General features: G+C 47.4%; 2 protein-coding genes across 10 annotated transcripts in view; one reads left to right on the top strand and one right to left on the bottom strand.

The window, feature by feature from the left end:
* Positions 1-17,184, top strand: part of Adam17 (ADAM metallopeptidase domain 17) — a 55,290-nt gene extending 38,106 nt beyond the window's left edge. For both annotated transcript variants that reach the window (XM_005366501.3, XM_026788939.1), the window contains 12 exons: positions 947-1,060; positions 3,220-3,364; positions 3,464-3,552; positions 7,221-7,373; positions 8,839-9,038; positions 10,310-10,413; positions 10,597-10,731; positions 12,480-12,610; positions 13,463-13,541; positions 14,422-14,510; positions 16,324-16,374; positions 16,673-17,184. In XM_005366501.3, coding sequence (XP_005366558.1) covers positions 947-1,060; positions 3,220-3,364; positions 3,464-3,552; positions 7,221-7,373; positions 8,839-9,038; positions 10,310-10,413; positions 10,597-10,731; positions 12,480-12,610; positions 13,463-13,541; positions 14,422-14,510; positions 16,324-16,374; positions 16,673-17,023 — 1,641 coding nt within the window. In that variant the 3' untranslated portion in view covers positions 17,024-17,184. The remainder of the gene's footprint in view (positions 1-946; positions 1,061-3,219; positions 3,365-3,463; positions 3,553-7,220; positions 7,374-8,838; positions 9,039-10,309; positions 10,414-10,596; positions 10,732-12,479; positions 12,611-13,462; positions 13,542-14,421; positions 14,511-16,323; positions 16,375-16,672) is intronic.
* Positions 17,185-17,207: 23 nt separating this feature from the next.
* On the bottom strand, positions 17,208-26,333 carry Iah1 (isoamyl acetate hydrolyzing esterase 1 (putative)). 8 transcript variants are annotated; one of them, XM_026788942.1, is made up of 7 exons: positions 25,685-26,323; positions 24,783-24,835; positions 24,185-24,301; positions 22,321-22,482; positions 21,011-21,132; positions 18,707-18,914; positions 17,242-17,573 (listed from the first exon to the last, which is right to left on the bottom strand). In XM_026788942.1, the coding sequence occupies exons 1-6, from the start codon at positions 26,035-26,037 to the stop codon at positions 18,732-18,734; spliced, it is 990 nt and encodes a 329-aa protein (XP_026644743.1). In that variant the 5' UTR covers positions 26,038-26,323; the 3' UTR covers positions 17,242-17,573; positions 18,707-18,731. The 8 variants fall into 8 exon arrangements, with proteins under 8 accessions (XP_026644744.1, XP_026644743.1, XP_026644742.1 ...); XM_026788943.1 differs by lacking the exon at positions 18,707-18,914 and having other exon boundaries at positions 17,208-17,573; positions 25,685-26,333; XM_026788941.1 differs by lacking the exon at positions 17,242-17,573 and having other exon boundaries at positions 18,657-18,914; positions 25,685-26,049.
* Between the last annotated feature and the right edge of the window lie 1,162 nt (positions 26,334-27,495).

The following is a 27,495-nucleotide window of genomic DNA, read 5'->3' as shown; positions in this document are numbered from 1 at the left end:
AGGCTGGTCTCGAACTCACAGAGATCTGCCTGCCTCTGCCTCCCGAGTGCTGGGATTAAAGGCATGCGCCATCATCGCCCGACTCTGACATGTATTTTCTATACCAGATGCTTTTCAGTTTGTTTTGGACTTTGAATTTTTTGTTTTTGTTTGTTTTTCAAGACAAGGTTTCTCTATAGCTTTGAAGCCTGTCCTGGAACTAGCTCTTGTAGACCAGGCTGGCCTTGAACTCACAGAGATCTGCCTGCCTCTGCCTCCCCAGTGCTGGGATTAAAGGCATGTGCCACCACTACTGCCCAGCTTATAAAACTTTTTTTTATAGTAGATAATTAAGTTGTTTGTGTGTGTGCATGTGTACTTGAGTGTATATGTGAGTATGTATGTGTGTGTATTTGTGGTTTTTGTTTTGTTTTGTTTGAGACAGACTTTGGCTATGTAACTCAGATTGTCCTTGAACTGGTAGTGACTGTTCTGTCTCTGTCTCAGCCTACCAAGTGCCAGGGTCACGTAGATGTTGATTTTTTCTGTTGTTGTTGTTATTTAATTAAAGACTTTTTTTTAAAAAAAAAAGATTTAAAGTTAGGGACGGTTGTGAACTTGCATTTGGGTGTAGGTGCTAGGTATCAAACCTGGGTCCTGAGAAGAATGATTGCTTTTAGCTGCTGAGGTCTCTCCAGCGCTCGCTCAGATGCTGGGTTTCTTGGTCCTGTGTTTTGTTTTTGAGGCAGGGTCTCTCGAGGCAGCTCTGGCTGTCCTGGAACACACTCATATATACTGGGGAAGCCTTAAACTCAGAGATCTGCTGGGCTTGCCTTTGGAGTCCAGGGGCTAAAAGTGTGCTCCACTGTACCTAGCCAGGCACTCCTTTTTTGAAGTGATGAAATACTGCAGTAAAAGTCTTAGGATGCTTTGGAATTGTTCTAAGTATGTTCTCTCTTAAGTATAGATTCGAATTCTCAAGTCTCCGCAAGATGTAAAACCCGGTGAAAGACACTTCAATATGGCAAAAAGTTACCCAAATGAAGAAAAAGATGCCTGGGATGTGAAGATGTTGCTAGAGGTAGGGTGTGCCCTGCAGTTTTTCATTTCTAATGGGTGGATGTTTCTGTACTAGTGAAGGAGCATGGTAGAAACCTCAGTGTCTTTGAGCATCTAACTTGGCACAATGGATCTTCTCTGGAAAATAACACGAATTGTCAATGTGTAGACATCTTTGTGCTGTTCCTCAGGTCCCTGAAACCTAACCACAGTCTTTTAGGACAGAACTTACCAAGGAAGCTGTGAACATGTATTGGCTGGCACAAGTATAACCTGAAAAATTTAAGAGTGTCTTACCTTAACAGCTACACGACTCCAGTGTCTGACGTGCTTATTACTGCTTTATTGTAAACTGGCTTTCTATACTGGTGTATGGTAATTTCTGTGGCTGCCCTAACAAATACTACAAATTTAGCAGCTTGGAACATTTGGGTGGGCTGTTCTTTTAATCTTGTAGTTTCAATATGTTGGTTTAGATACGGGGTTTCTATGGATATCTTGCTTATGCACCCATAAGACCAAAATTAAGTTGAATGGAATTAAAGGCTTTTTATCATTTTTCCCCCCAGATTGAGACCCATTATGTGCTCTGTCTGTATGATACTGGCTTATGTAATTTGATCTGCTAGCCTCCGTTAGGGAGATTGAGATATAGGATCTTTTTGTTTTTCTGAGACAATGCTGTTCTATATAGCCTTGGCTGTCCTGGAACTTGTTCTGTAGACTAGATTGGCCTCAAACTCCAAGATCCACGTGCTCCTGCCTCTGGAGTTCTGGGATTAAAGGTAGTCTGTATTGTTACTTTTGAGATAAGTCTCAGCAAATGTGACTGAGGTCCAGCTGCTGCTAGCAGAGTACTACAACTGGGAGGATTAAGCCACTGGCATTTATTTTCTCATAGATACCAGCTAGAGGTATTGGCACTATTGGTTTCTGCTCAGGCCTCTCTTGAGCATGCTGCTGTCTCCCTCTATGTATGTCTGTGTCCTGATCTCCTCATGAACACACATGGTCCAGGCAGTGCCGTTGTCATGTGGTACATTTCTAGTATTCATGTGGCTCTGGATTTGGATCCCAGCACTGCAAAGCAGCACATGAACCAACTTCCCCCCAAGTAATTTTCCTAAGGAAGCAGTTCATCTGTAATCGGGGTCTGTGAGTTATGCTCACTGGACCTCACTTGCTTCTGTAAAGGTTCTGTCTTCAAATACAGCTGTGTTCTGAGTTTGTCAGGGCTACAACATCAATATATGAGCTTTTTGGTGACCACAGTTGAGCCCATACATCAGTGTAGATGTCTTTTCCTGGGTTGCTTATAGCGGTAAGCCTGATTGCCGAGACAGCTGACCCACCACACCACTTCCTGTGGGCCCAAAGGTGCACCTTCCAATTTTTTTTCTCAGTCCCCAGAGAAGTCCCTGAGCCTTACTCACCCTGTTGCCAAGGGACTGTCTAGGTTTCAGACAGTTGTCATCCTTCCGTACATGGGATTCTCTGAGCTTTCATTTTAAACTATATGTATATGCTAAGATAGGATCTCACAAGCTAGCCTCAAACTCATAGAGTTCCACCTGCCTCTGCCTTTCAAGGGTTGGCATTTAACATTTTCAAAAGTCATGATTTTTTTTTTAAACTTCAAATTTTTAGATTGTTAGAGTAGAAAAATAAAAGACACTGAAGTGTAAGGCACATGGAGTGTGGGGCAGGGTAGAGGATGGAGGAATGAGGTAGTGCTTTTAAAATGGCTTTAAATCTTTTGTTTGGTGCCATAAAACTAAGTATGTCTGCTTTTCTATAAACTTGTATTGTGAATTTTTAAATAATTTTATATAATTGTAAATTATAAAATTCAAACAAAAATCTTTCCCAATCCATATAATTCAAAATACAGTAATCCCTGCACAGCATGTTAAACTCTTGAAATGCACGGGGCTGCAGTCTCTCTGGAATTGGGGCTGCTGACTAGGTCTCTGTATGGAAGAGGAGTAGATGAAAAGGTACCCAAGTGCTCCCCACCACCCCCACGGCCACTGTGCTTTCTACCTGCTGGATGGGTGAGGCCCCCTCCCCCAGGGAAAACATACTGTGTTACAGGGGCTACTGCAGAAGTGCAGCTCTTCTATGAGATGCACCCTGACTCTGGCGTGATGGTAACCTATTAAAAATACTCTCTCTTTAAAGCAATTTAGCTTTGATATAGCTGAAGAAGCATCTAAAGTCTGCCTGGCTCATCTTTTCACATACCAGGATTTTGATATGGGAACTCTTGGATTAGCTTACGTGGGTTCTCCCAGAGCAAACAGTCACGGAGGGGTTTGCCCGAAAGGTACGTCTCATTTGCATTGTCATGACACTGAGCGAGATGAAAGAGAAACGCAATAGGTTTTGTGTCAGAAGCAACTGTTTTCTGTTCTTTTTCCTTTAGCTTACTACAGCCCAGTTGGGAAGAAAAACATTTATTTGAACAGTGGTCTGACTAGTACAAAAAATTATGGTAAAACCATCCTTACAAAGGTACGTTCCTTAATATTTTTTAAAAGAACTTTATTAAAAAATGTTTTTACATGTGTGTGTGCATGCGTGCACAGGTGTGTACGGCATGGGTCCTTACAGACACCGGGAGAGGCTGTTGGTACTGCTGGAGGTGTTACTAGGTGTGTACAGCATGGGTCCTTACAGACACCAGGAGAGGCTGTTGGTGTTACTAGGTGGTCGTGAGTGGTCTAAGTGGTGCTGGGAATTGAACATGCAGCCTCTGCAAGAGCAGCAAGTGCTTTTAACCACTGAGCCATCTCTCCAGCCTGTGTTTTTATTTTTTGTTTTAAAACAGTATGGATTGGGAGTGCGTTGCATTAGAGTCTCAGTTACATATTTATACTGGGATCTTTAAAAAAGTAGTCCCTACTTGGTTGATCTTGTGGCTGGTGTGTCTGTCCTTCTGTATTTGAGGGCATTGCTCCGCTGTCTACTTGCATTCATGTGCTGTTAGAAGAAATAGAAGTCTTTAGTTTCTCTGATCTTTTGTTTTTCCCTAAGAGATTTTTATATCTTGTTTTAGGGTCTGGAGATGTAGCTTAGTAGAGCCCTTGTCTAGCATGTAGCATATAAAACCTGGGACAGTGATGCGCACTTACAGCCCCAGCACTTGGGGATGGGGTAGAGGCAGGAGCATAAGCATTTCAAGATTGCTCTCAGCTCCATACTAAGTTCAAGGCCAGTTTGGGATACTTGAGACCTGTCTCAAAACACAGAACAAAACAAAAAACCTTGTTTCTGTGTAGATGCATCCTGTTCTTCCAGAGGACCTGAGTTTGGTTCCCAGCACCAGGGATCCGGCACCCTCTTCTGGCCTCCCCACACAGACAGTGTGCACATAACTAATATAATTTTTTTAAAATTAGCATAACATTTCCTTCCCCCCCCCTCCTTTGTGAGGGCAGGTGGATCCTTCTAGATCTAGATACTTTGTCTTTGTGCAGAATGTTTATTTATTTTGTTTGGTGTGTTTTTGGTGAGACAGAGTCTCACTTGAGTTTGAGCTTCTCCTGCATCATTCACCCAAGTGCTGGGATTGCAGGCCTGTAGCAACAGCCTGGTGTGAAAGCATTCTTTTTTTTTTTTTTTATTGATTTTTATTGAGCTCTACATTTTTCTCTGCTCTCCTCCCTGCCTCTCCCCTCTTCTTCAACCCTCTCCCAAGGTCCCCATGCTCCCAATTTACTTAGGAGATCTTGTCTTTTTCTACTTCCCATATAGATTAGACCTATGTATGTCTCTTTTAGGGTCCTCATTGTTGTCTAGGTTCTCTGGGATTGTGATTTGTAGGCTGGTTTTCTTTGCTTTATGTTTAAAAGCCACTTATGAGTGACTACATATGATAATTGTCTTTTTGGATCTGAGTTACCTCACTCAAAATAATGGTTTTTAGCTCCGTCCATTTGCCTGCAAATTTCAAGGTGTCGTTATTTTCTTCTGCTGTGTAGTACTCCATTGTATAAATGTACCACATTTTCCTTATCCATTCTTTGGTCAAAGGGCATATAGGTTGTTTCCAGGTTGTGGCTATGACAAACAAAGCTGCTATGAACATAGTTGAGCACATGTCCTTGTGGCATGATTGAACATCCTTTGGATATATACCCAAAAGTAGTATTACTGGGTCTTGAGGAAGGTTGTTTCCTAATTTTCTGAGAAATAACCGTACTGATATCCAAAGGGGCTGTACCAGCCTGCACTCCCACCAGCAATGCAGAAGTGTTCCCTTTTACCCCACATCCTCTCCAGCATAAGTTGTCATCAGTGTTTTTGATCTTGGCCATTCTTAAAGGTTGAAGATAGAATCTCAGAGTTGTTTTGATTTGCATTTCTCTGATGACTAAGGATGTTGAGCATTTCCTTAAGTGTCTTTCAACCATTTTAGATTCCTCTGTTGAGAGTTCTCTGTTTAGGTCTTTTATTTATTTATTTATTTATTTATTTATTTATTTATTTATTTATTTATTTATTTATTTTGGTTTTTCGAGACAGGGTTTCTCTGTGGCTTTGGAGCCTGTCCTGGAACTAGTTCTGTAGACCAGGCTGGTCTCGAACTCACAGAGATCCGCCTGCCTCTGCCTCCCAAGTGCTGGGATTAAAGGCGTGCGCCTCTATTTTTTTTTTATAAGATTATTTGTAGCCAGCCTGGTCTACAAGAGCTAGTTCCAGGACAGGCACTAAAACCACAGAGAAACCCTGTCTCGAAAAACCAAAAAAAAGAAAAAAAAGATTATTTGTTCTTGTGCTATTTTCTAGATAACTTCTCTGTATGTGTTTTTCATCCTCCACTCTGTGTGTTACTCAAGTGGCCTTAATCTCCTGGGCCAGTGTAGCCTTCCTCTGCCTTGTCTCCTGAGTTACTAACTGGGACAGTAGGTGGGCCCAGGTGTCTGTTCTGTTTGGGAATTAATTAAACCAGATATTTGATTATTTGATCTCCTAGAGTAAATTATCTGTTTTTTCTTTCTGTTTCTTTGTGTGCATATGTATGTGTGTGGTTTTTCGTCTACCTACCTACCTACCTATCTATTATATATACAGTATTTTGTCTATGTGTGTGCCTGCAGGCAAGAAGAGGGCACCAGATTTATAGATTGTTGTGAGCCACCATGTGGTTGCTGGGACTTGAACTCATTCTTAATGCTTTCTCCTGTTTCCCATTTGTTTTCTTGCTTCCTACATTGTGCCTTTAACTTTTTCTTCAGCTCTTTTTCATTGGTGTTGCCTTTTTGGGGGGTTACAATAGCCTTTTTGTTCCGTAGCTCCTTTCTATTCTATGCTTGCAGTATTGGCTTTTTAAAAAACCTCATGTAATTTTTCTTTAACTTTAAAATTTTTGTTGGCATCTGTCAGCTATTGCCCTCTGTCCTTGTTTTTTGTCCTTGAAAGGTCATGTCTTCCGTATTCCTGAAGGAGCAGTAAGTGTAGTGTTCCTTTTTGTATGGAATCATCTGTTACTGTTTTCAACTCCTGAGAAGTGTGGAAGGCATGGAACAGTTGAGGCAGAGTTATTGGTTGCCAAGCTTGGTAGTCTGAGTTGGATCACTGACCCCACATTGTGTCAGGAGAGAGCTGACTCTCGCAGGGCTGACTTCAATTACCGAGAGACTGCCACTCTTGTCGAGAGATGGAAACAAATCAGACAGGTCTGGGGGAACCTTTAAGGTTCCAGCCTTCCTTTACCCCTCTTTCCCTGTCTATGCATGTGGCAGTCGGAGGTCAGCTCTGTGGTTTCTCAGGCTTCATATGTGTACGTGAGTTTATGTGCGTGAGGAGCCTGCATATTTGATCTGGAACTGGAATTACAGTTGTTGGAACTGAATTCTGCAAGTGCAATAAGCACTCTTAACACTGAGCCATGTTCTCCCCCTATTACATTTATTGGGGCCAGGGAGATGGCTTAGCAGGTAAAGATGCTGTGCGAAACTGCCCCGACCTCCCATATTTTACTCTGGTCTCAGTCAGTTTCTCTCCCTCCCTCTCTCCCCGCCACTCCTTCTCAGTAACACACACATACACAATGGGTATATGTGGGCATGGACCACTTATGGGAGTCATTCTGCTTCCATTTGATCTGATAAATGTAGCATGGGCCAAACTGGCAAAAGTAGATGATGGTTACATATTCTCTTTGCCTAATTCTTAAGGAAGCTGACCTGGTTACAACTCATGAATTGGGACACAATTTTGGAGCAGAACACGATCCTGATGGGCTAGCAGAATGTGCCCCAAATGAGGACCAGGGAGGAAAGTACGTTATGTACCCCATAGCTGTGAGTGGTGACCATGAGAACAATAAGGTATGCGTGCTCTGATTGTCTCTAGGGGTGGGAAAGAAGGCTATGTGATGTTACTAGACAGGGGCTTGGGGAAGTATCCATTCCTCAATGTTTTTCTTACAGTTGGACTGTCAAATGCAGTAGGAACTTAATGTCATTGGGCAGTTTTGTCAAGGTTAAGCACATGCAAATTTGGGTTCATTATGAAAGTTACAGTAGTGACTTTTGTCAAGGTCCTGCTTTTGAGGGTGTTCGGTTCAGCCTTAAAAGGACCTGACCACTTTTTTACTATTGTTACTCGTTTCACTTGAGCAGTATTTCCCAGTTTGCTGTTAGCAGCCTCCCTCGTGAGTTTTCTTGATAATCATTTTTTTAATTAGGTGAAAAGAACTGTAGGACATAAATGAGGTGGTTCTTTGATTTCACCTGTACAAACGGCCCTGTTTGCTACTAGATGGGCCAACGAGCAGGTGCTCCGAAGTGCTACATGAGCTGTGCAGTGATGTTACTGGAAAGAAAGAAGGGATGCTGAGGGTCCCCGAAGAAAGAGAGGTTGTAGTTAAAGGTGCAAACAGAAGACTAGGATTTAGAGACTGGGGTCAGAGGCAGTGGCAGGCTGGTCTCTGCGTGCTCAGTGCTGTCTAGGTGCTGGAGCCCCATTGCTTGAAAGTCTAACTGTGAATGAAGAGGTATTCTTCTAGCTGTGGGGGTGTAGGTCCTGATCTAAGCTAAGATCACTAGCCATTCTGACCTGCGGGGTATGGTGGGGTACTTCTTTAACCCCAGCTCTTGAGAGAGGCAGATGTATCTGAGTTCAAGGCTATGTTGGTCTAGATAGGGAGCTCCAGCCCTGAGCCACACAATCGTGACCCTTGTCTTAAAAGCTCTAGCCATTTTGTGTCAAATAAAGGGAAACCATGTTGTAGCATCTTTGCAGAGTTTGTGCTCCGACACTAGTGAGAGTGGAAGAGAGACAGCTCCTGAGAGGCTCCTATGCTGGGTTCAGTTTGTGTTCATGTTATTCTCTTAATAAAGTGGTTCTTGACCTTCTAATGCTGCAACCCTTCAATACAGTCCTTCGGGTTGTGGTGACCCCCAACTGTAAAATTATTTTCATTACTACTTTATAACTGTAATTTTGCTACAGTTATGAATCATAATGTAAATATCTAATATGTAGGATATCTGATAGCTATCCCAAAGGGGTCTCAGTCCATAGGTTGAGAACCACTGCTCTAAAATCACAAGGTGGGGTCAGGAAGCAGCAAGGTTTTCCAGAGGTGCAGGTGACAATCAGCAGTGGGCCATTGTTTCAGCTATTTCTCTAGGTAATTCTGTTCCAGGGCAGTGACCACTTGACATAATAGCTCAGTGGTCACATTGATGGTGACGTCACAGTTAGTATTTGTCTAAAGAAGCACAGACCTACTTGGGAATGAATTTCATCTTGCTCTTTTCGATTCTCATGACCCTTTTTCCTCTTAAGATGTTTTCAAACTGCAGTAAACAATCCATCTACAAAACCATAGAAAGTAAGGCTCCAGAGTGCTTTCAGGAGCGCAGCAACAAGGTGTGTGGTAACTCCAGGGTGGATGAAGGAGAAGAGTGTGACCCGGGCATCATGTACCTGAACAACGACACCTGCTGCAATAGTGACTGCACGCTCAAGCCAGGTGTGCAGTGCAGGTGAGAAGTGTCCTAAAGAGAGAATGGGGGTGGGTAACGAGGGTCCGGATGACAGGACGTTGTGATTAGGTGTGCAGTGCAGGTGAGAAGTGTCCTAAAGAGAGAATGGGGGTGGGTAATGAGGGTCCGGATGACAGGACGTTGTGATTAGGTGTGCAGTGCAGGTGAGAAGTGTCCTAAAGAGAGAATGGGGGTGGGTAATGAGGGTCCGGATGACAGGACATTGTGATTAGGCACTTGAACCTGTGTGCGTGCAAGCGCAGTACTTTATGGAAGATATTTAAACCTGTGTGTGTTTTTTTAATCTTTAACCTTGCTTGCATGACCATTGACACAGCATTCCCTTTTGTGTTTTTTTTTAATTAATTTTTTGAGACATTGTCTCATTATATTAAATTCTATATATAGGTAGACTAGGCTAGCATGGACTCACAGAGATCCACCTACCTTTGCCTCTCTAGTGCTTAAGATTTATTTTTATTTTAAAATCAAGCTTGATAGTAACTGCCTTTACTAGCTATCTCAGTGGAGTTTAAGAAATTTTTAAAGCCAGGCATGGTGTGGCATGCCTTTAATCTCAGTACTTGAAAGGCAGAGGGAGGCAGATCTTTTGTGAGTTCAAATCTAGCCTCATGTACATAGTGAGCTCCAGGACAGCCAAAGCTATACAATAAGACCCCATCTGGGGGGAAAAAAACATCTAAAACAAAAAATTGATTCAGCAAGGTTACTCATGGCTATGTCTTTTATAGCAGCAAAGTATCAGAACAATCCAAGATGGTAATATTAGGATACAAATTGTTATTGTGTATCCATGTAATAGAATATTGTAGAGTACTGTTTAATGATATTAAGAAGATTCCAGATTGGTAGGTACTTAATTATTTTTTAGGTGCCTGATGGACCAGTGTTTGGTGAATTATCTATCTGTGTATTGTAGGTTCTAGTAGGGAGTGGGATGGGACTCAGGCTCCTTTGTTTCATAACCACTGGTGCATCCCTGGTTTTTTTCTTAACTAGCTAGTGAAAACCAAGAATACCAAAAAGGTGATTGCTGTGTGTACTATTTCTTGCTGAGGTGCAGCATTGATGTTGCCTTTCCCACGTCAGGAAGGGACACACGCAGTGCAGAGATAGCTCCAGAGGAGTCAGGGAGTGCAATAGTGACTTGGCCCTGGGGTCTTGCTTCGGTGTTCGGGTCACTAACACAACCATAGCCTTAGATGTTGGGCTGCCATTGCATTGAATGGTGTTTGTCTGCTCTTCCATAGTGATAGGAACAGTCCTTGCTGTAAAAATTGTCAGTTTGAGACAGCCCAGAAGAAGTGCCAAGAGGCTATTAATGCTACTTGCAAAGGCGTGTCTTACTGCACAGGTATGCGTTTCTGTTGCTTCTCCAGGTATCCTGTAGTGTGTGAACATGTATTTGAAAATCAGGGTCAAGTTTCCTTCAGTTCAGAGCAGTGCCCTGAGCCCTTGCTGTTGACTAGTGCCTGGCAACTGCTGTGCCCTGGGAACTGTAGACCTGGACTGAGTTTTAATTGGTGTTTGCCTCCAGGGAACAGCAGTGAGTGCCCCCCGCCAGGAGATGCAGAAGATGACACTGTGTGCTTGGACCTTGGCAAGTGCAAGGCAGGAAAGTGCATCCCCTTCTGCAAGAGAGAGCAGGAGCTGGAGCCATGTGCGTGTAGCGGTGAGTGCTTTCTGAGTCCTGGAGGTGCAGAGCTTCCGTTCTTTGTCTATTGCTCCCTGCTGCTTATCAAAGTAGGGGAACCAAACAAGTGGATGAGGAAAGCAAGACACACTAGTGTCTGAAGACAGATATCTCTGTGTTCAGATCCTGGCTCCCACCAACCTGTGTTCCCACTCCATTTCAGACCTGTGGCAGGCAGGCAGGGAGGCAGGCTTAACGGTAGATTGGGAAGGCATTGGAGGGCGGGGAAACTGTCCTCCCCCCCTTACATGCCATAAAAAACACAAAGGCAGCAGTAGCTCTGTTCCCATACAGGAAACACTTGGACTTAACCAAAGCCATTCTAGGATCTAAGTCCAGTAGGTGGGATTTTCAGAATTGTGTGTGTGTGTGTGTGTGTGTGTGTGTGTGTGCGCGCGTGTGTGCGTGCGCGCGCGCGCGCACAGACACACATCTACAGTCAAAAGACCCCTTGAGGGATCAGTTCTCACCTCAAACCATATAGATCTCAGGAATCAAACTCAGGTCTTCAAGTTATCAGCCAGTGCCTTTACCTACTTTGCCCCCTAGGTGGAACTTTTGATGATGCCATCAAGGCCTGCTACCCTCTTGCCCCTGTTTGGGCAGGCTGGGAAAGTAGCCTTTTTAGTGCCTTACAGTTCTCCTTGGGTTCCCATGCTCTTATTTTTGGAATCACTAGGCCTGAAGGGAGGCTTAAGGACATCCAGGGCCTGGCTAGACTCCAAATTCCACTCCACTCTGGACCTGGTAGATTGATGACAGTTCTCTGTTCCATATAGAGACGTCACCATTAAATCATGAGGCTGGGAACTCATTCATGCACTGGACTGAGCAGTTCCTCCTGGTGGGTTACTGTAAGAACAGCTGGTGCTGGTGTGCAACTCAGCAACAGAGAATCTGCTTAGCATGCATGCACGTGGCCCTTGGTTTGAGCCACAGCACTTCAGCAAATGATTGAGTGAATGACAGCAGGCTTGCAGTGCCTTGGAAAGAGTCCCAGTAAACCTTTGCTTGCTTTGTGTTCTACTTGGCTTTCTTCCTGAAGATAAACTTAGATTGCCCCCTAGAGCAAGTTCAGACTGTGGAGGGTAAACTTTTCAAGCTGGGTGTCTACAGTTCACCTGGTACTGACTGTTGACTTAGCCCAGGTGGTGTTGCGTCCAGGCTGTGGTGCTCATGTCACTCACTGGCAGTCACTCAGCCCCACACCACAGGTAGTCAGTTGTGTTGCAGCTACATTGGTTCAGGGCAGGATAGGCTTTACACTGAGGAGTCAGAGAAGGAAACTGACAGGGAGCTAGGAATGCTGGGCCAGAGGGACACATTTGCAAGAACATTATGCAGGTTTGGACAGAGAGGACACTATCATTTTTAATCAGACTTTTCTATTCAGAATCTCACTTTGTGCTCACTCTGTAGACCAGGCCAGCTGTGTAGTCACAGAGATGCCCGCCTCTGATCCCCAACTGCTGGGATTAAAGGTGTGTGCTACCACACCCAGCTAATAATTATTTTAGCTTGAAAGCCGAGGAATTATGAATTCAGAAGCCATTTCAGCCCATTTTCTTCTCATGATTGTGTACCTGGATCCCAAGCCATCACATCTGCCATGCGATGAACCCTCAGCCTTGGGTAGTACCAGCTTTTCACATCTAGGAGTGAGGTCAGAGTCTGGGAGTTGAGGAAGCCTGTGGTAGACTCTTGTCAGCCACGTGTTTCTCTTTCAGACACTGACAACTCATGCAAGGTGTGCTGCAGGAACCTTTCTGGCCCCTGTGTGCCCTACGTCGATGCAGAGCAGAAGAACTTATTTTTGAGAAAAGGGAAGCCCTGTACAGTGGGGTTTTGCGACATGAATGTAAGTATTATGTTCCAACTTTTCTGTACTGTGGGAGTCTGACCTGCTGTGGAATTCTGCATCTGCAGAGAGCACAGGGTCTGAGTGAGGCAACCTAAGCAGCCTTGGTCCTTGCTCCTCAGTGCTACAGAGTCAGACACAGCTTGAGCGCTCTTGTAGTCTGTGTCCATTGTCCCAGCCAGGAAATCAGGGCTCTGTCTGAAGCAGCTGCCTGCCCTCCAGCCCCTCTCCAGCCTCTCACACATGGAGTTCCAGGCCAGCCGGGGTTACTACCAAGATCTGGTCTCAAATAACACGTGAGCTCCCTCCCCAGGTCTTCTGTCTCTGAGCTCAGTTTCAAACTCCAGTGACTCTAGAACACCTGCCGACTTCCTCTGTGGGCATTCAGTGAAAGCAGGCACTGGTCAGAAAGATCAAAAGGGAGCATCTGCTTTTGGATTGCTTCTGCTTGCAAAATCAAGTACTAAGCATAGAAAGCCGTCCTGTCCACCATGTATATAATCGTTGTTATTCTAACTGGGTACTCCTAGACGACAGTTTTCTTGAGCCTTATCTTGGTTATTCCGAGAGTGGACTTTTAGGCTGGGTATGGCAACAGACTCCTTCTTAGCCATTAAGAAAATAGACAAGCCCAGTTTTGAGATACACAGGATACCCTGTCTGAACACCCTCATCCCCACCAGTGCACCAAAAAAATTTTTTTTTTCTCGGGTATCTTCATATTGGAATTATCATCCTGTGTTCAAGGTGGGCTACCAGGTGGAAGTTATTTCTATGCCCATTGTCTTTCTGCGGCTTCATTAGTTTTAAACGTGTTTGGGACAGCACAGTATGTTTTCTCCTGTATTACAGGGCAAATGTGAAAAACGAGTACAGGATGTAATTGAGCGATTTTGGGATTTCATTGACCAATTGAGCATCAACACTTTCGGTAAGTGAAATATTTTTGGTAAGTGAAATATTTTCTGTATTTACCAAGAGCTGTGATTTCCATGCCAACCCAGGCGTGGTGCAGAATTTGTGCTGTGATCCTATGACAGAAGACATATTTGTTATGAAGTAACTCTGTTGGGGATTAGAGAGATGGCTCAGGGTTAACAACACTGGTTATTCTTCCAGAGGATCTGAGTTCAGTTCCCAGCACCCATGTGGTGGTTCATAATTATCTGAAATGCCAGTTCTGAGGAATCCAACACCCTTTTCTGGCCTTCCAGGGCACTGCATTCATATGTGCACAGACATATGTAGAGGCAGAATACATCAAAGTAATGGTTAAAAGCTGGGCATGGTAGCACATGCCTTTAATCCTAGCTCTTGGGAGCAGGAGGACTTGAGTTTGAGTCCAGCCTGGTCAACAAAGTGAGTTCCAGAAAAGCCAGGTCTATTAAACATGGAAACCCTGTCCTGAAAAAGCACACACACACACACACACACACAGTTATATTTAAAAAATGCTTTGTAGGCTCATCCATCCTTATGTATCTTGCATGCGTGAGTTTTTAGAGTGGTCCAACTGAACTTGGTTCAGTCTTGTGATCCTATTTGAGCTATTTACCAGTAGGTCTCAGGTTTTGCAGAAGGCAAAACTCCCTAGAATTCTAATATAAAAGTAGTAATCTTCAGGTAATAAAAGTATTGTCTCCTAAGCATGGTGTACTGTGTCTCTTTGGCACTGTGGACACAGGAAGCAGGCATAATACTCTCTAGTTCCTTCACCCCCAAACACAGCCTGACCATGATACTCAAGAGTGTTTGGTAGTCGACTTGTGAGGTATGTGGTTGAGATGTTCACTGTTTGGAATTGTTTACAGGAAAGTTTTTGGCAGACAACATCGTAGGGTCCGTCCTGGTTTTCTCCTTGATATTCTGGATTCCTTTCAGCATTCTTGTCCACTGTGTGGTAAGTGATCAAACATTTTACAGAGATGTCGAGCAGCTCCAGGTTGAAAGATAGATGTGAGTGTTGCCAGTGCTGTCGTGAGTGTTCTGTGACAGAACCTCGGAGCCTGCCTGACGATCTTTGGACCGAATGGGACTGGATACTTAGCTCAGCTAGTAGAGGGCTTCTGGAGCTTGCCCAGGGCCGTGTGTTCTTCCCCAGTACTGAGTAAGCTAGGGCATGCACTCAGAAGGACCAAGAGCTCCATAGTGACCTCATGGGTCCCTGTCAGCATGAGACACCTGCTGCCAGACCCATGCTCTTTCCCAGGACCTAGATGGTGGAAGGAGAGAATTGACTCCCCAAGTGGTCCTCCTCCCTCCACAGCCATGTTTTAGCTTGTAGGCTATGGCTCACTCACACACAACATACAGTTTTTTTTTTTTTTTTTTTTTTTCCGAGACAGGGTTTCTCTGTGGCTTTGGAGCCTGTCCTGGAAACAACATACAGTTTTTAAAGTGTGTGTGTATTCTTAAACACAGGAGAGCATTTAGCTGGCCTTGCCTGTGACGTATAGTCAACAGGAGCACTGTTTTGGCTGGCTTGGTTTTAGGGGAACAAGTACAAACACTGCAGACATTCCCCATGTGCTGTGGAGATTGTTGACAGTCTCATCTTCACAAATAAGTTAACAGTTACATGTTAAATTAGACTTTGTCTTTAGAACTCCAGGCACTTTATACATTGTGAGTTTTAAAAAATTTACTTTGCGGGCTGGAGAGATGGCTCAGTGGTTAAGAGCTGGCTGCTCTTCCAGAGGTCCTGAGTTCAATTCCCAGCAACCAACCACATGATGGCTCACAACCATCCGGAATGAGATCTGGTGCTCTCTTTTGGCGTGAGGGCATACATGGAGGCTGAATGTTGGGTACACAATAAATATATAAATAAATCTTTAAAAAACAACTTACCTTGCATGAATAGGGAGTAGGTGCCTTCCAGGTGAAAGATGAGTCCTGGTGTCCGAAGCTCTCAGCGCCCCCTGACTCCTGCAGTGGAAGGCACTGGTACTTGTACTGAGACAGAGCTGCTGTCGTAGCGACAGACCTGAGGCTCTGTTAGGAGATGGTCTTAGGACAGCAGCCGCATCCCTCCCCAGGGCTGCTGCTGCTGCAGCGTTGAGCAGATCTTCTGTTCACTGAAAGGTGTACGTGTGGACCATGAAGCTGATCTTGGTGGTTTGTTTCTAGCCACAGAACGCATTCATGTCACCAGACATTAAGTTGTGGCCCAATTCTTGGTGCTGCCTTTCCCTTTGTCAGATAGCATTCAGCCTCCTGCAGAAATACAGTGTGGGGGATCAAGATTCGGTTCTGTGAAAGAGTCAGGGCCGAGGGAGGCCACGAACCTTAACCTTTGCCAACTGTCCCAATGCACAGGCATGTGGTTATGGGCTGACTGTGTTGCACACAAACCCACTTGTCCTTCTACCCACAGTGTAAGACGTCTTTGAAAGCAGGACTTAAAGTCCCTCCTCTGTGTACCGTCACCACTGTTGTGTAGTGAGCACTTCTTTCCTGGGAGCTGAAGTGCCTTCTCAGCTAGCGAACCTGTCCCCGGGGGTCAGGTTCTTCGTGATAGTGTGGAGGGGTGGCTGGTAGAACAAGGCCTCACGTGCTGGGCCACTGCCCCAGTGCTGAGCCGTACCCCTGCCGCCCTGCCCTGCAGTAGAGGTTCTGCGTTCACTCAGCCTTGGAGTAGTGGACAGGAAGCAGTACTGCTTGAGGGTTGGGCTCCTAGTTTTAATGACATTTTTACTTCCTGTTCTTTGTAGGATAAGAAACTGGACAAACAGTATGAATCCCTGTCTCTGTTTCACCACAGCGTAAGTACACACAGAAAACCAGAGCAGGCCGCAGCTCTTCCCTCCCAGGAAGGATTGGGTGTTGAGTGGTCCTGAGAAAGTGGCTTAGTCACGGGTGGAAAGCCGAGAGCACCTGCTCTCCCAAAAAACAGGTGCTGACCCAGCCTCTCAGTGTTTCCGTCACGGATTTTGGTAGACTCGAGGTGTGGGAGCCTCTCCTGGCCCTTGAGCGCTGCCCAGGGCTACTGTGGGGGAAGGCAACAATTTAACAGTGACCTTTGACTCATTTCTCCCCACCCTTTGGACCATGCCTTTCCAGAACATTGAGATGCTGAGCAGCATGGATTCGGCGTCTGTTCGCATCATCAAGCCTTTTCCTGCACCCCAGACTCCAGGTCGTCTGCAGCCCCTGCAGCCGGCCTCCATGATGCCGCCAGTGTCTGCGGCTCCCAAACTGGAGCACCAGAGGATGGACACCATTCAGGAAGACCCCAGCACAGACTCGCATGTGGACGACGATGGCTTTGAGAAGGACCCCTTCCCCAACAGCAGTGCAGCTGCCAAGTCCTTTGAGGACCTCACAGACCACCCAGTCACCAGGAGCGAGAAGGCGGCCTCCTTTAAGCTGCAGCGCCAGAACCGAGTTGACAGCAAGGAGACAGAGTGCTAGTGAGGAGCCTCACCCTGCTCCAGGACGTACATGCGCAGATGCTCTAAGAGCTGACCTAAACCAAACAATGCCCCCAGGAACACGCAAGCAACCTAGCAGATGCTGGTCATATGACATGACCGTCACATGACATCCTGTGTAGGTGTAGGCCCTTTGAAGGGGTGAGGTAAATCTGGCTCATTTCAGGTTTTGGGTTTTTTTCTTTTATAATCTAAAATCTCCTTTGACTTGTGGTGCAGAAACAGAAACTAAGGCTGGATGGAGTCCTTGGTGATAGCGCTGACCATCTGCAATCTGTCTCTCTGTACACTGTAATGGTCCCCTGGCCACAGTTCTTAGTGAGGGTAACTGGAACAAACAGACTTATTATCTCTTTGCCTTTAAGTAAGTAAAAGCAGAGAAACCTGGTTATGTACATTGTCCCCTACTGTGGCCTGTCTTGGCACTGGAACACTTGGGACCATGCTGACTTAAGGATGGTCCTGCCCAGGATGAAGACTTGAGCTTCAGGTGAGGTCTGCAGTAACAGCCGCGTGCGCGTAGAGATGGCCTACAAAGTGTGAGAAGACAATTCAATACTGAGCTGCAAAGTTGGCCCCATCTGTTACGAGCTCTGTACTCCAGTCCCAGGGGATCAGATGCCCTCTTCTGACCTCTGCGGCACCAGGCAGGCATGTGGTGCACAGACATGCAGGCAAAATACTCACATACATAAAATAAAAAGCCCAGTGCTGTAAGAAATTTCGGTATCCACGAAACCTATCCTGCCTCAACCCCCAATGAGAAGGACATGGTTGCGGTGTCAGCTTGCCTGAGCGAGCAGGCGCTCTTACAGGCCACCTGGGGCCCAGCCCCAGCAAGTAGGTACTCACACGACCTCTGGCTTTAGTGCGTCAGGATCCTGGGTGCTCTGTACTTACCGTGTGAAGGATGAAAGCCATTAGCCTGGATTCTGGTTTCTATAAAGTCTACTTACAAAAGCATTTGTTCTAAGAGTCGAAATGTGCTCACCAGCCAACACGTTTTAACCAAGATAACTTGTAATCTCTGAGGCCAACTAACCAGACCTGTGCCTTGTCTCTCCGAGGATGTCTGTTACACTAATACTTGAACGTGTACCTTGTGGTATTTGCTCTTAACTAGCCATGGTAGCCTTACATTTTGAGGATTTGCTATAAGGTGAGTAGGGTGTGTGGGTGTTTGTATGAATCAAAGTTTTGGAAAACCATTTTTATAAAATTATGACTTTTAAAACAAACCAAAAATTTTTTTTTTTTTTTTTTTTTTTGCCATGTACAGGATTAACAAGCTGCTCAGGGTATATTCTGTAGCTGTGGCTGTTTCAATAAATACTGAACATCAAAACAAAATGGGTCAAGAACAACATTTCCCTGAAAAATAAGTTATTTACACTGGCAAACGTTAATGGGTTTTTTGATCAAAAGTCATGAATGGGGGTAGGGGGCTGGAGAGATGGCCTGGTGGTTAAGAGCACTGGCTGCACTTCCAGAGGATCCAGGTTCAGTTCCCAGCACCCACACGGCAGCTCACAACTGTCTGTAACTCCAGTTCCAGGGGATCTGCCATCCTCACACAGACATACATGCAGGCAAAACACCAGTGCATATAAAGATGTTAATCTTGAAAAAATGTTTAATTAGCTTCTAGATGTTTGTGAATTACCAACTGGGAAAGTTTCCCGGGCTGACTAATGGTCTCCGTCCCCCAGCAGACTCAGCTCGGGCTTTGCTTCCTCCACGTCCTTCCAGTAGGGAAGCAGCCATGGCAGAGAGGAGAGTTTCTTGTCCAGCAGCGGCCAGAGGTTTAAGAACAGAAACTCGTTTCCCACTGGTGATAAATGCAGGCCATCTGATAGATAGGATGAGAAGTCCTGTAAGGAGAGGAGTAACGTGTCATGTGGCTTCCTGGGGTTGGCCCTTGTGTTTGTACACAGACCAGTGACTGGGACCACAGTGGCCTCAGTTTCTGTACAGGTACAAGACCCTTGCTGCCTGTGCTTCTGTGTCCAACAGACCCATATTCCTGGGTCTCAGGCTTAATGAGGGCCTATGATTCACAGCGTTAAGAAGGCGCAGTGGGCAGGTTGGCGGTGACAAGAACTTGGACTACAATAGGAAGGCTGCGTAGAGTCTCGTCTCCCAGCATTCCTGCCTAAACCCAGGATTTACTCTGAGGAATCTTCCTTTGCCTAACCACCGTGGAGACTGTTCAGAGAGAACTCCAGTTCTAGTGGCCTTTCCCACCTGGATGGTCCCGGATTACTGATCTGTCAGGAAGATGCTCTTAGTCCTGGACCTAGACTAGAAAACTTTCCTAAACTGGAAAAGGCTTGAGTAAAACTAGGCAGTGGTAGAAGACACCCTTCCTGTACTTCCGGAGGAAAGGGTACACACATGTCATGGTGGCACAAGGAGGCCAAAGGACAGTTTGTAGGAGTTGGTGCTCTCCAACCACCAAGGAGGTGTTTGGGGTCAAGCTCAGGTCATCAGGCCTGGCAGTTAGGTGCCTTTCCCAGCTGAGCCGTCCTGCTGGCCCTGGAGCAGATTAAGTACTGAGCCTGCCGTGGCCCTTCCACTCGGGGAACAAAGCTCAGTGAAGGGTGCCGAGGACCACTGGAGTCCCGGGGCTCCGAGAGCCTCCAGAGATGATGTTCTCAAGTCAGCGACTTCTGGGCATCCTGAATTGACGGTCTCTGCCTTCCAGCACCAGTCCAGGCTGTGCTCTGTCACCTTCCAGTAAGGGAGCAGCACCACGTCCCTCTTTACAGATCAGCTGTAACGTCAGACCCGGGTCCGTGGAGGCAGGGATGGATTGAGAATCGGGAGGGCGAAAGGTTAGTGTGTGGTTTGGTGACTGGGCTGAGGGCTATCCTTAGTTGACACAGCAAAACCAAACAGCTGTGAAGAACAAAGCCTGGGTTGAGGGGGTTCTCCTTTGCCCGAGCACTTCAAACACCACAGCCCCGTCCCTCAGCACCACAAGGAGATGCCCCTAGAGAGCAAGCACTTTACTAAGGAATAAAAAGTAGGGAAAGACCCAGCAGACTGCTTAGCACATGCTCAGTCCCCAGCACCCACTTCCAGGGTGGAGGTGGGAAGTTCAGAAATTCAAGGTCATCCTCAGCTACCAAGCCAAGTTCCAGGCCAGCCTGGGATCACGGAGACCCTGTCTCAAAAGGGGGGAGGGGCTGAAAGCAGACCAGGAACCTGGAATGCCGTGGAACCTGAAGGTCGTCACTGTCCTCTCCCTACAGCAGCCTTGGCTAGGTGTGAATAGCTGGAACCAGGCCCGGGACTTGAGAGCCCGCCTTCCCCATCACTTTTAGTCGTATTTCAGGCACCAGATGCGGCCTCCTTGCTGCCCAGGACCCCATGGATACGGAGATTGGGCCTCGTGTGGATAATGCTACCAGAAAACTAGGTAGTGGACAGCCGCGTCCTCTGTCAGCGTATGGATGTGCAGCCAGCCGTATGCAACCTCCAGCTGCCCTCCCGAGCACTTCACCTCACAACTTTCTCCCTGTGTATTGTTCTCAGGCTCTAGGACAAAATAATTCAACGAGATGGCATCTCAAGCTGTGGATTTTGTTAGTTAATAAATGTTGTCGTCTGAGCTCTGTTCTGCTCTTACAGGCCAAATTTGGCCCTTTATGGTGTACTATGGCAATCTCTAGCTGAGGTTCTGGTTGCCCGCCAGGCCTCTTGACTGCCCGGTTTTTATGCTCTTCTTCATGAAAAGCATGACTGACACTTATGTCTTGAGTCACGGTTTTATGTAGCCATGCACGTGTTTTATGTAGGCTGGCTCAAATGTGCCACGAGCTAAGGTTGGCCTTGAACTCTTGACCCTTCCACCCTTGCCTCCCGCATTCTGGGATTACAAGCCTGTCTGAAGAGCCCTTCCGGGAGAGCTGCACATAGCTGCTTAATGTCTGTGATCCTGAAAGGACTGAGAAAATGACAGTACCTGGTTGTCCTTCTGCATCAGGGCCCACAGGTCGAGGACATCTGTCCCACAGTCTCTGGCTGCTTGTACACATGCATCAGCATATTCACCCACAACTGCATTCAGGCGATTTAGTTTGCACCCTGTCGGGAAAACTCCACAGCGTCACTGGCACACTTACTGCTGGTCCAGTTTCCAAGCAGCACTGATGCCAGCCTGCTTGGGGGTTATGACAGCGGCACTGCTCTGCACGGGGGAGGAGCAGCCAGCTGTATGTAGCATCTAGAAGCTTCTGAGGCACCAGGGTGGGGAAAGGGACAAGATAGGCATGGTTAGAGAGACGTCGAGACCATGAGATGCACAGTGCTGCTGAGCCCAAGAGTCAGCATGCAGCCAACAGCTACTGCAGTAACGTGAGAAAAGTCTGCAGAGACTTAGTCATTGCCCGAGCCTGCTCCTACACAGCTGTGCCTGCCAACACCACGCGCAACCATTCTGAGGCTCTCCTAGCCTGTGACGGCCATACCTATCTTATTCATGCTGTTGTTTTTTTGGGGGTTTTTTGTTTGGTTTTGTCAAGACAGGGTTTCTCTGTGTAACAGCCCTAGCTGTCCTGCAACTTGCTCTTTAGACCAGGCTGGCTTAGAACTCACAGAGATCCACCTGCCTCTGCCTCCCAAGTGCTAGGATTAAAGGCATGTGCCACTACTGCCCAGCTCATGCAGATTCTAGTACAAAATGTGCACACTTAGCCAAGCACATGCTGCCTACCTCCCAGTCTAGGATGAAGGCAGACTTCCCAGGGCATAGGGCAAGCCTGCCCATCTTGGAAGAGCTGGGAAGAACCTCAGGAGTGCAGGTGGCTAAGGGAGGGATGTGGGGTACAGTAGGAACCAGGCTGTCTAGCTGCAAGAGAAGGCATGAACGACTCTTCCCTAGTTTTGGCTGCTGACGGGTGCTGAAAGGCCATTATTGTGTCCCTGTCAAACCCGTCCTCTGGATCCAAGCAGCTGAGACAAGAGTCCATAGTACATCTCTCCGGTCCAGCAGCTGGAAAAGGGCCTTCCCCATGCCCGACCCAGCTGCTACAGCTGGCAGTGGGCCTTGTGTGCCTCTTAGTGTCTGGCAACTATACAGACAGTGGGTGACAGGGCACCGATGCCCTCCTGATTCACACACCAGAATCCCCGCCCCACTTCATATCTTGAACAAACTAGAGTAAGCCACCCGGAGTCGATCCTTTTGAGTTTGTACATTGGTTGTGACAGGCCCCTGGAGTGGAAGCCCTCAGCCCTGCATGCAGCTGTGGCACGCTAAGTGTGCTCACTCACCTTTCAGGATGCACTCCTTCTCCCAAGCTGCTTCGTGCAGCGGGGGCGGGGTGATGAGGATGACTCGCTCCTGGGGGATGCCCGCAGACGTCAGGTACTGCACCATGTCCCGCAAGTTCGCTCTGTACTCATCCAGTGGGACGTGCTGCTTGGGGTTCTCACCTGTTCGAGACATGCGCATTCAGTCTGAACAGTTTCCAAAACAGCAAATGAGATGAATGGACTTCTGTAGCTTTTTAAATTGTTTTTTTTTTTGAGAGTTTCTAGCCCAGGCAGGTTCTAAATTCACTAGATAGTAAAATGGGGTTTCCTTTCGCAGCCCCAATGGCTGAGATCTCCTGTCCCACCTCCCAGGTGCTGGGGCTAAGGCCGGCACGCCCCATGCAGCCCCGGTTTTATGAAGTGCTGGAGAGGGAACTGAACTCGGTACTGTGTACTGTACACACCAGACAGGCAGTCTGTACACTCTTCAACATCCCTGGGCCTTTGTGAGGTCTTGTTGTTTTTTGAGATAGGGTTTCTTTGTGTAGCTTTGGAACTCCCTCTTTAAACCAGCCTGGCTTCGAACTCACAGTGCTGAGATTAAAGGTGTGTGCCACCATTGTCGGTAGGCCTTTGTGTTTTGAGACAGGCTCTTACCCTTTTTCAGGCTTAACTTGGAGCCTTCCGATGCACAGACCACACACATGTGCCACCCCTCACAGGCAGGAATATATTGTTTGCAGATTTACAGTGTAACTGAGGAACTTTTGAGCACCAAAGACAAAGACAAGATCCCCTCCTCTTCAAACGTTACAGCTCAGACCGCAGAGGCTGGCTAGGGCATTTTGAATGTCCTGGTCTCTAGGTCCTCTACCATCAGCAAGGCTGGATCTATAGGTTGTGACATAAGACTGCCCCCATTTAGCCGGGCAGTAGTGGTGCACGACTTTAATCCCAGCATTGGGGAGGCAGAGGCAGGAGGATCTCTGTGAGTTCGAGGCCAGCCTGGTCTACAAGAGCTAGTTCTGGGACAGGCCCCAAGGTACAGAGAAACCTTGTCTCAAACAAAAACAAAACAAAAAGACTGCCCCAGCTTTAATCCTGCCTATCACTGACTGGTCATTTCACCTTAGAAAAATGCTTAGCTTTCTGAAGCTTAGTGTCCTCACTGGGGAACGAGGGGAACGGCAGCTCTGCCTCTTAGGATAGCAGTGAAAACAGACAAGTGTGTAAAGCACAAGGCTGCACACAAGCACGGGGTGCTCTCTGCAGACTCCGTGCAAACCACAGGAAGTAAAAAGCAAAGTCACCCACGAGTGTGCCATCCAAGTCACTGCTAGAGATAGGATGTGTTCCTGGCCAGTCTTTCCCGGTACCATGTGTAATTTAAGAACAAAACAAAAATAACCAAACAACAACAACAACAACAAAACAGTAACAGGCCAGGCTGTGGCACGACCCTATCCCAGCACTTGAAAGGTAGAGGCAGGAGGATCAATTAGCCTTAGCTACCTAGTGAGTTTGGAGCCAGCCTGGGCTACAGGAGACCTTGTCTCTAACAAAGAGACAATGCTTTCTTGCCAGAGGGAGCACATCCTGTCCCAGAGACCAGCCCTCTGCTGGCCACTGTACCAGCTGAGGACATCAGAGTGCAGGAACAATCAATCAAACGTCATTTCAGGTGGGCCAACAAGGCAGTTATGTAGAAAATGAGCCCTAGAGGACCCGAGCCAACTCTAACCACATCAAAGCCAAAAGAAACCCTACCCAGGTGAGTGCCAAGGACGCCCTGTTCTCTGGAAAACTCTCTACTGGGAGATACATATAAACATGTATTTGCTCGAGTCCAGGAAAAACAGGAATGAGCTAGAAACGCCCTTACCTTTGAGAGAGGAGTCGTTGGCACCAAAGAAGATGCTAACTGCCACTGGGGTTTCCACACTGTTCTCCTTCTTAATTAGTCTTGGGAGGATAATCTTGGCCCATCTGGTGTTGTAACCTGAAAATCCACGATTCAGAACGTCACATTTTCTGAAATAAAATTGATTTAAAAAGACAGGTTATAAGTAAAGAGTGGCTTCCTTGTAGTGCTTAGACACCGCTCAATCCCCCAAACCCCTCAATAAGATATGAATTCCATACAAGGGGCTAATTCTATAGATGTTTATGGCCCCTCGGAGTTCATCTCAAATGGACTTCCTGATGGGTAATAAACCGGGCAAGTAGGAAATGTCAGCGATCCTCTAACAGGCGGAAACTCAGTGGTTTGGAGGATTACAGGTAGACATCCAGACAACACGAGTGCCCCCTGATGTCACACGGTGGCAAACTCGATCCGGAGAGCCTGCCTCTGTTCCTCTAACACGCACTGAGGAGGAAAGGAGCTAACAGGCAAAACCCACTGTTTGCGTCTTCACTCTTCAGACCAAGCTTCCCTAGGAAGCAGCTGAGTACGATCTGGGAACCGGAACAGTCCTCACCTGACAAGTCGGTCAGCCAGCAATGCGCCCCATCCACCCGGCTGGAAAGAAAACTGAAGAGAAAAGCCGGTTACTACGCACGCAGCCAGACACAATGGCAAAGGTAGGGGCTACATCTTGACACCCCCCAAGCTTCTTGCCTTCCTTGCTTGGGAAGGTGTCTTGGAAGGGACACTGTGGCTGCACTTGGTAGCTCTCTGGAAACGCATGGACCCGAGCCAGTCATCTACATTTTACTGCGACTTCGCATAGAGGCATTCGTTATCCAGTTTTGTCGAGTTGGGAGATGGCAGCAACACGCCATCACAACTACTTACAAAAACCTAAAAAAAAATGTTGCCAATTACTAGGGAAAGCCATGCGTGAGCATTAGAAAAGCACTGGGAAGCGGTTTTCCCATCTCCGCGAAGGAAGGCATCCTGAGGAACTTCCTTAATTGGGAGTTAAACGGTCTCAGATACCGGGATTACTTTCCCGTACTGTAGGAGTCATTTTGTTTTCAAACACTTGGTACAGGACCTGGGTCGCGGGAGGAAACGAGAGGTGAACTAGCGGGTTCGAAGTTCAAAGTGCCTTCAGTCAAGAACACGCAGGAGACTTCGGGACCTCTAAGCACCCCATGCACCCCCGATGCGCAGTGGGTCATCTAAACCCTCCGTGAACCCCAAGAGCACCGGGCCGTCTAAACCCTTCGTGCACCCCGCCGCACACCGGGCCGTCTAAACCCTCCGTGCACCCCCGACGGAGCACCGAGCCATCTAAAATCCTCCTGAAAAGACGCGGTCTCGGGCACCCGGAACGTCCACACCAGCCCGCGAAGGTGCACGGCCCGCAGAGCACGAGGGGAAACCGCACCGGGCCCGCCCGACACGCGCAGACGCAACCGAGGGTGCAGTGGGTACCTGGGTGATGGAGTCCCCGAAAAGCAACACGCGAGGCCAGAGCAAAGAGCTCCCGCCAGCAACCCGCTCGCACAGCGCCATGGTGCCTGGCTCCGAACACCGCGCCGGATGTGGAGCCTCCGGGGGGCGGAGCCAGCCGTAGGCGGAGCCTGGCGGATCTGGTCGTCTGTTCCTCCCGCCGGCTTTTCTGGGCCCCGAGAGTCGGTGATCGGGGCTGTGGGGGCCCACTCACCCTCTACTCCATCGCTCTGTGACCGGCGATAGCTGGGGTGCCCTGGGTTCTTAGAGAAGCTCCGTGTGCCCAGCGCAGGCTGGCGGAGCTGAGACCCGCTTCGGCAGGCCCGCTCCTCCATCTCCGGCCACGCCCAAGTGGGGCTCGCCTCTCCTTGGTTACTGGCCTCCGTGGACACAGTGAGGAGACAACTTTGAAAGCCCGAGCTGTCCAGGGACCCTCACTCCAGACTGCCTGATTCCAAAGCATTAAAACGGAATGTTTAGCTCTAATAAATTTTTGTATGCTATGGGGGCCCTAGACTTTTGGTATAGGCCAAAGACATGGGAATTGGGCTGTTTTACCGAAATCTCATAAAGTCAGACTTATACTTTGTTAGCAGAGCGCAGGAGTATTTACACACCTACGAGGGGAGGTGCACAGGCCAGGTTACAGCCGCGCAATTCTGTGGCTTGACTGTGCATAGAGGATGAGGCTCTAGCCAACTCCAGGAGAAAGGTGGGGACCACTGGGAGCCACCACCAGCTCCAGCCAGTACTTTAGGAGACGAGACTAACGAGCTGATCTACACATCTGTCATAAAGCTAGCTCTGAGCTGACATGTGGATCCCATACAAAGGAGCGTCCTGAAAGCAGTGGCTTTAAACACATAAGCAAGGAATTCGGTAGGGGTGGAGAAAGGTTTCAAACCTGTGGCACAGTATTTGCTTTCAATTCAAAGCACAGGTATGCCAGAATGGACACTGCTTTTCCTTTCGGAGTCTGCGCAGCTGCTAGATCTTAGGATTTCAGCTTGTGCTGCAAACACCTGCAGGTAGAACCAATACTCAAGAGGCGCTCCCTGAGGACAGCTCAAGACCAACGGGTGAATTAGTCAGTGGTCCAGCAGGATTCAAGCCGTTTGATGCTGAAGGAAACAGGCACCCCAGAGAAACTAAGGTATTTTACTTGAGGTAACAGAGGTAAAGCCAAGAGTGTACAAAAGTTCAAGGGCAGGGGATCAAGGTAGTCAGTGCACGGGCGTCAGGGCCTCGTAGAGCCGCTGGGCGGCCAGCTCCACCATTTCTCGGAGGGACTCGTCATCCTCACTTCCTTCTTCACATTCCACAACCTGGAAGTGAAAGCACAAACCTCAGCCTGGAGTCACTGGGGAATAAAGTGAACACTCTAAGCCCTGAGGCTGCTGCCAGGATGCAGCCTCTCTCCTGTGCACCTGTGGTAGGCAGTGTCCCTGACCACAGTGACTGGACAGCCAAAGGGATGGGGAACAAACAGACTCCCAGGCCAGAGCCCCTCCATCTATCCAGCACACGGTACTCTACACAAGTTAGTCTGTGTGGCATGGATTTAGCGGCTATGGATGTGGTAAATTATTCTCCATCTGGTGCTAATTTGGCTCAAACTAACCATCTTCTGGTGGCCCTGCCTTACTGCTGCTGTTGTTTTTTAAAGGTAACTTTAGTCTCACTCTACAGACAGGCTTCAAACTTGCTGAAACTCAGGCCAGACTCCTGAGCAGTGGCCTTACAGGCATGCGTTACTCAACCTAGTTTATGGCAGTGTACATCTTTTTTTTTGT

The sequence above is a fragment of the Microtus ochrogaster genome, unplaced genomic scaffold (genome assembly GCF_000317375.1).
Source record: "Microtus ochrogaster isolate Prairie Vole_2 unplaced genomic scaffold, MicOch1.0 UNK10, whole genome shotgun sequence".
Lineage (NCBI taxonomy): Eukaryota > Metazoa > Chordata > Mammalia > Rodentia > Cricetidae > Microtus > Microtus ochrogaster.
Note: the sequence above shows the minus strand (reverse complement) of the source record. Positions and strands in the feature narration are given on the sequence as shown.

Coding starts and splice junctions, on each gene's coding strand:
- Iah1 (XM_026788942.1), bottom strand. CDS start 26,037: ATGGAGGAGCGGGCCTGCCGAAGCGGGTCTCAGCTCCGCCAGCCTGCG. Junction 22,483..24,184: donor CAACGACTCCTCTCTCAAAG/GTAAGGGCGTTT, acceptor TGTCTCGAACAG/GTGAGAACCCCAAGCAGCAC. Junction 18,915..21,010: donor TGATGCAGAAGGACAACCAG/GTACTGTCATTT, acceptor CTCTCCTTACAG/GACTTCTCATCCTATCTATC.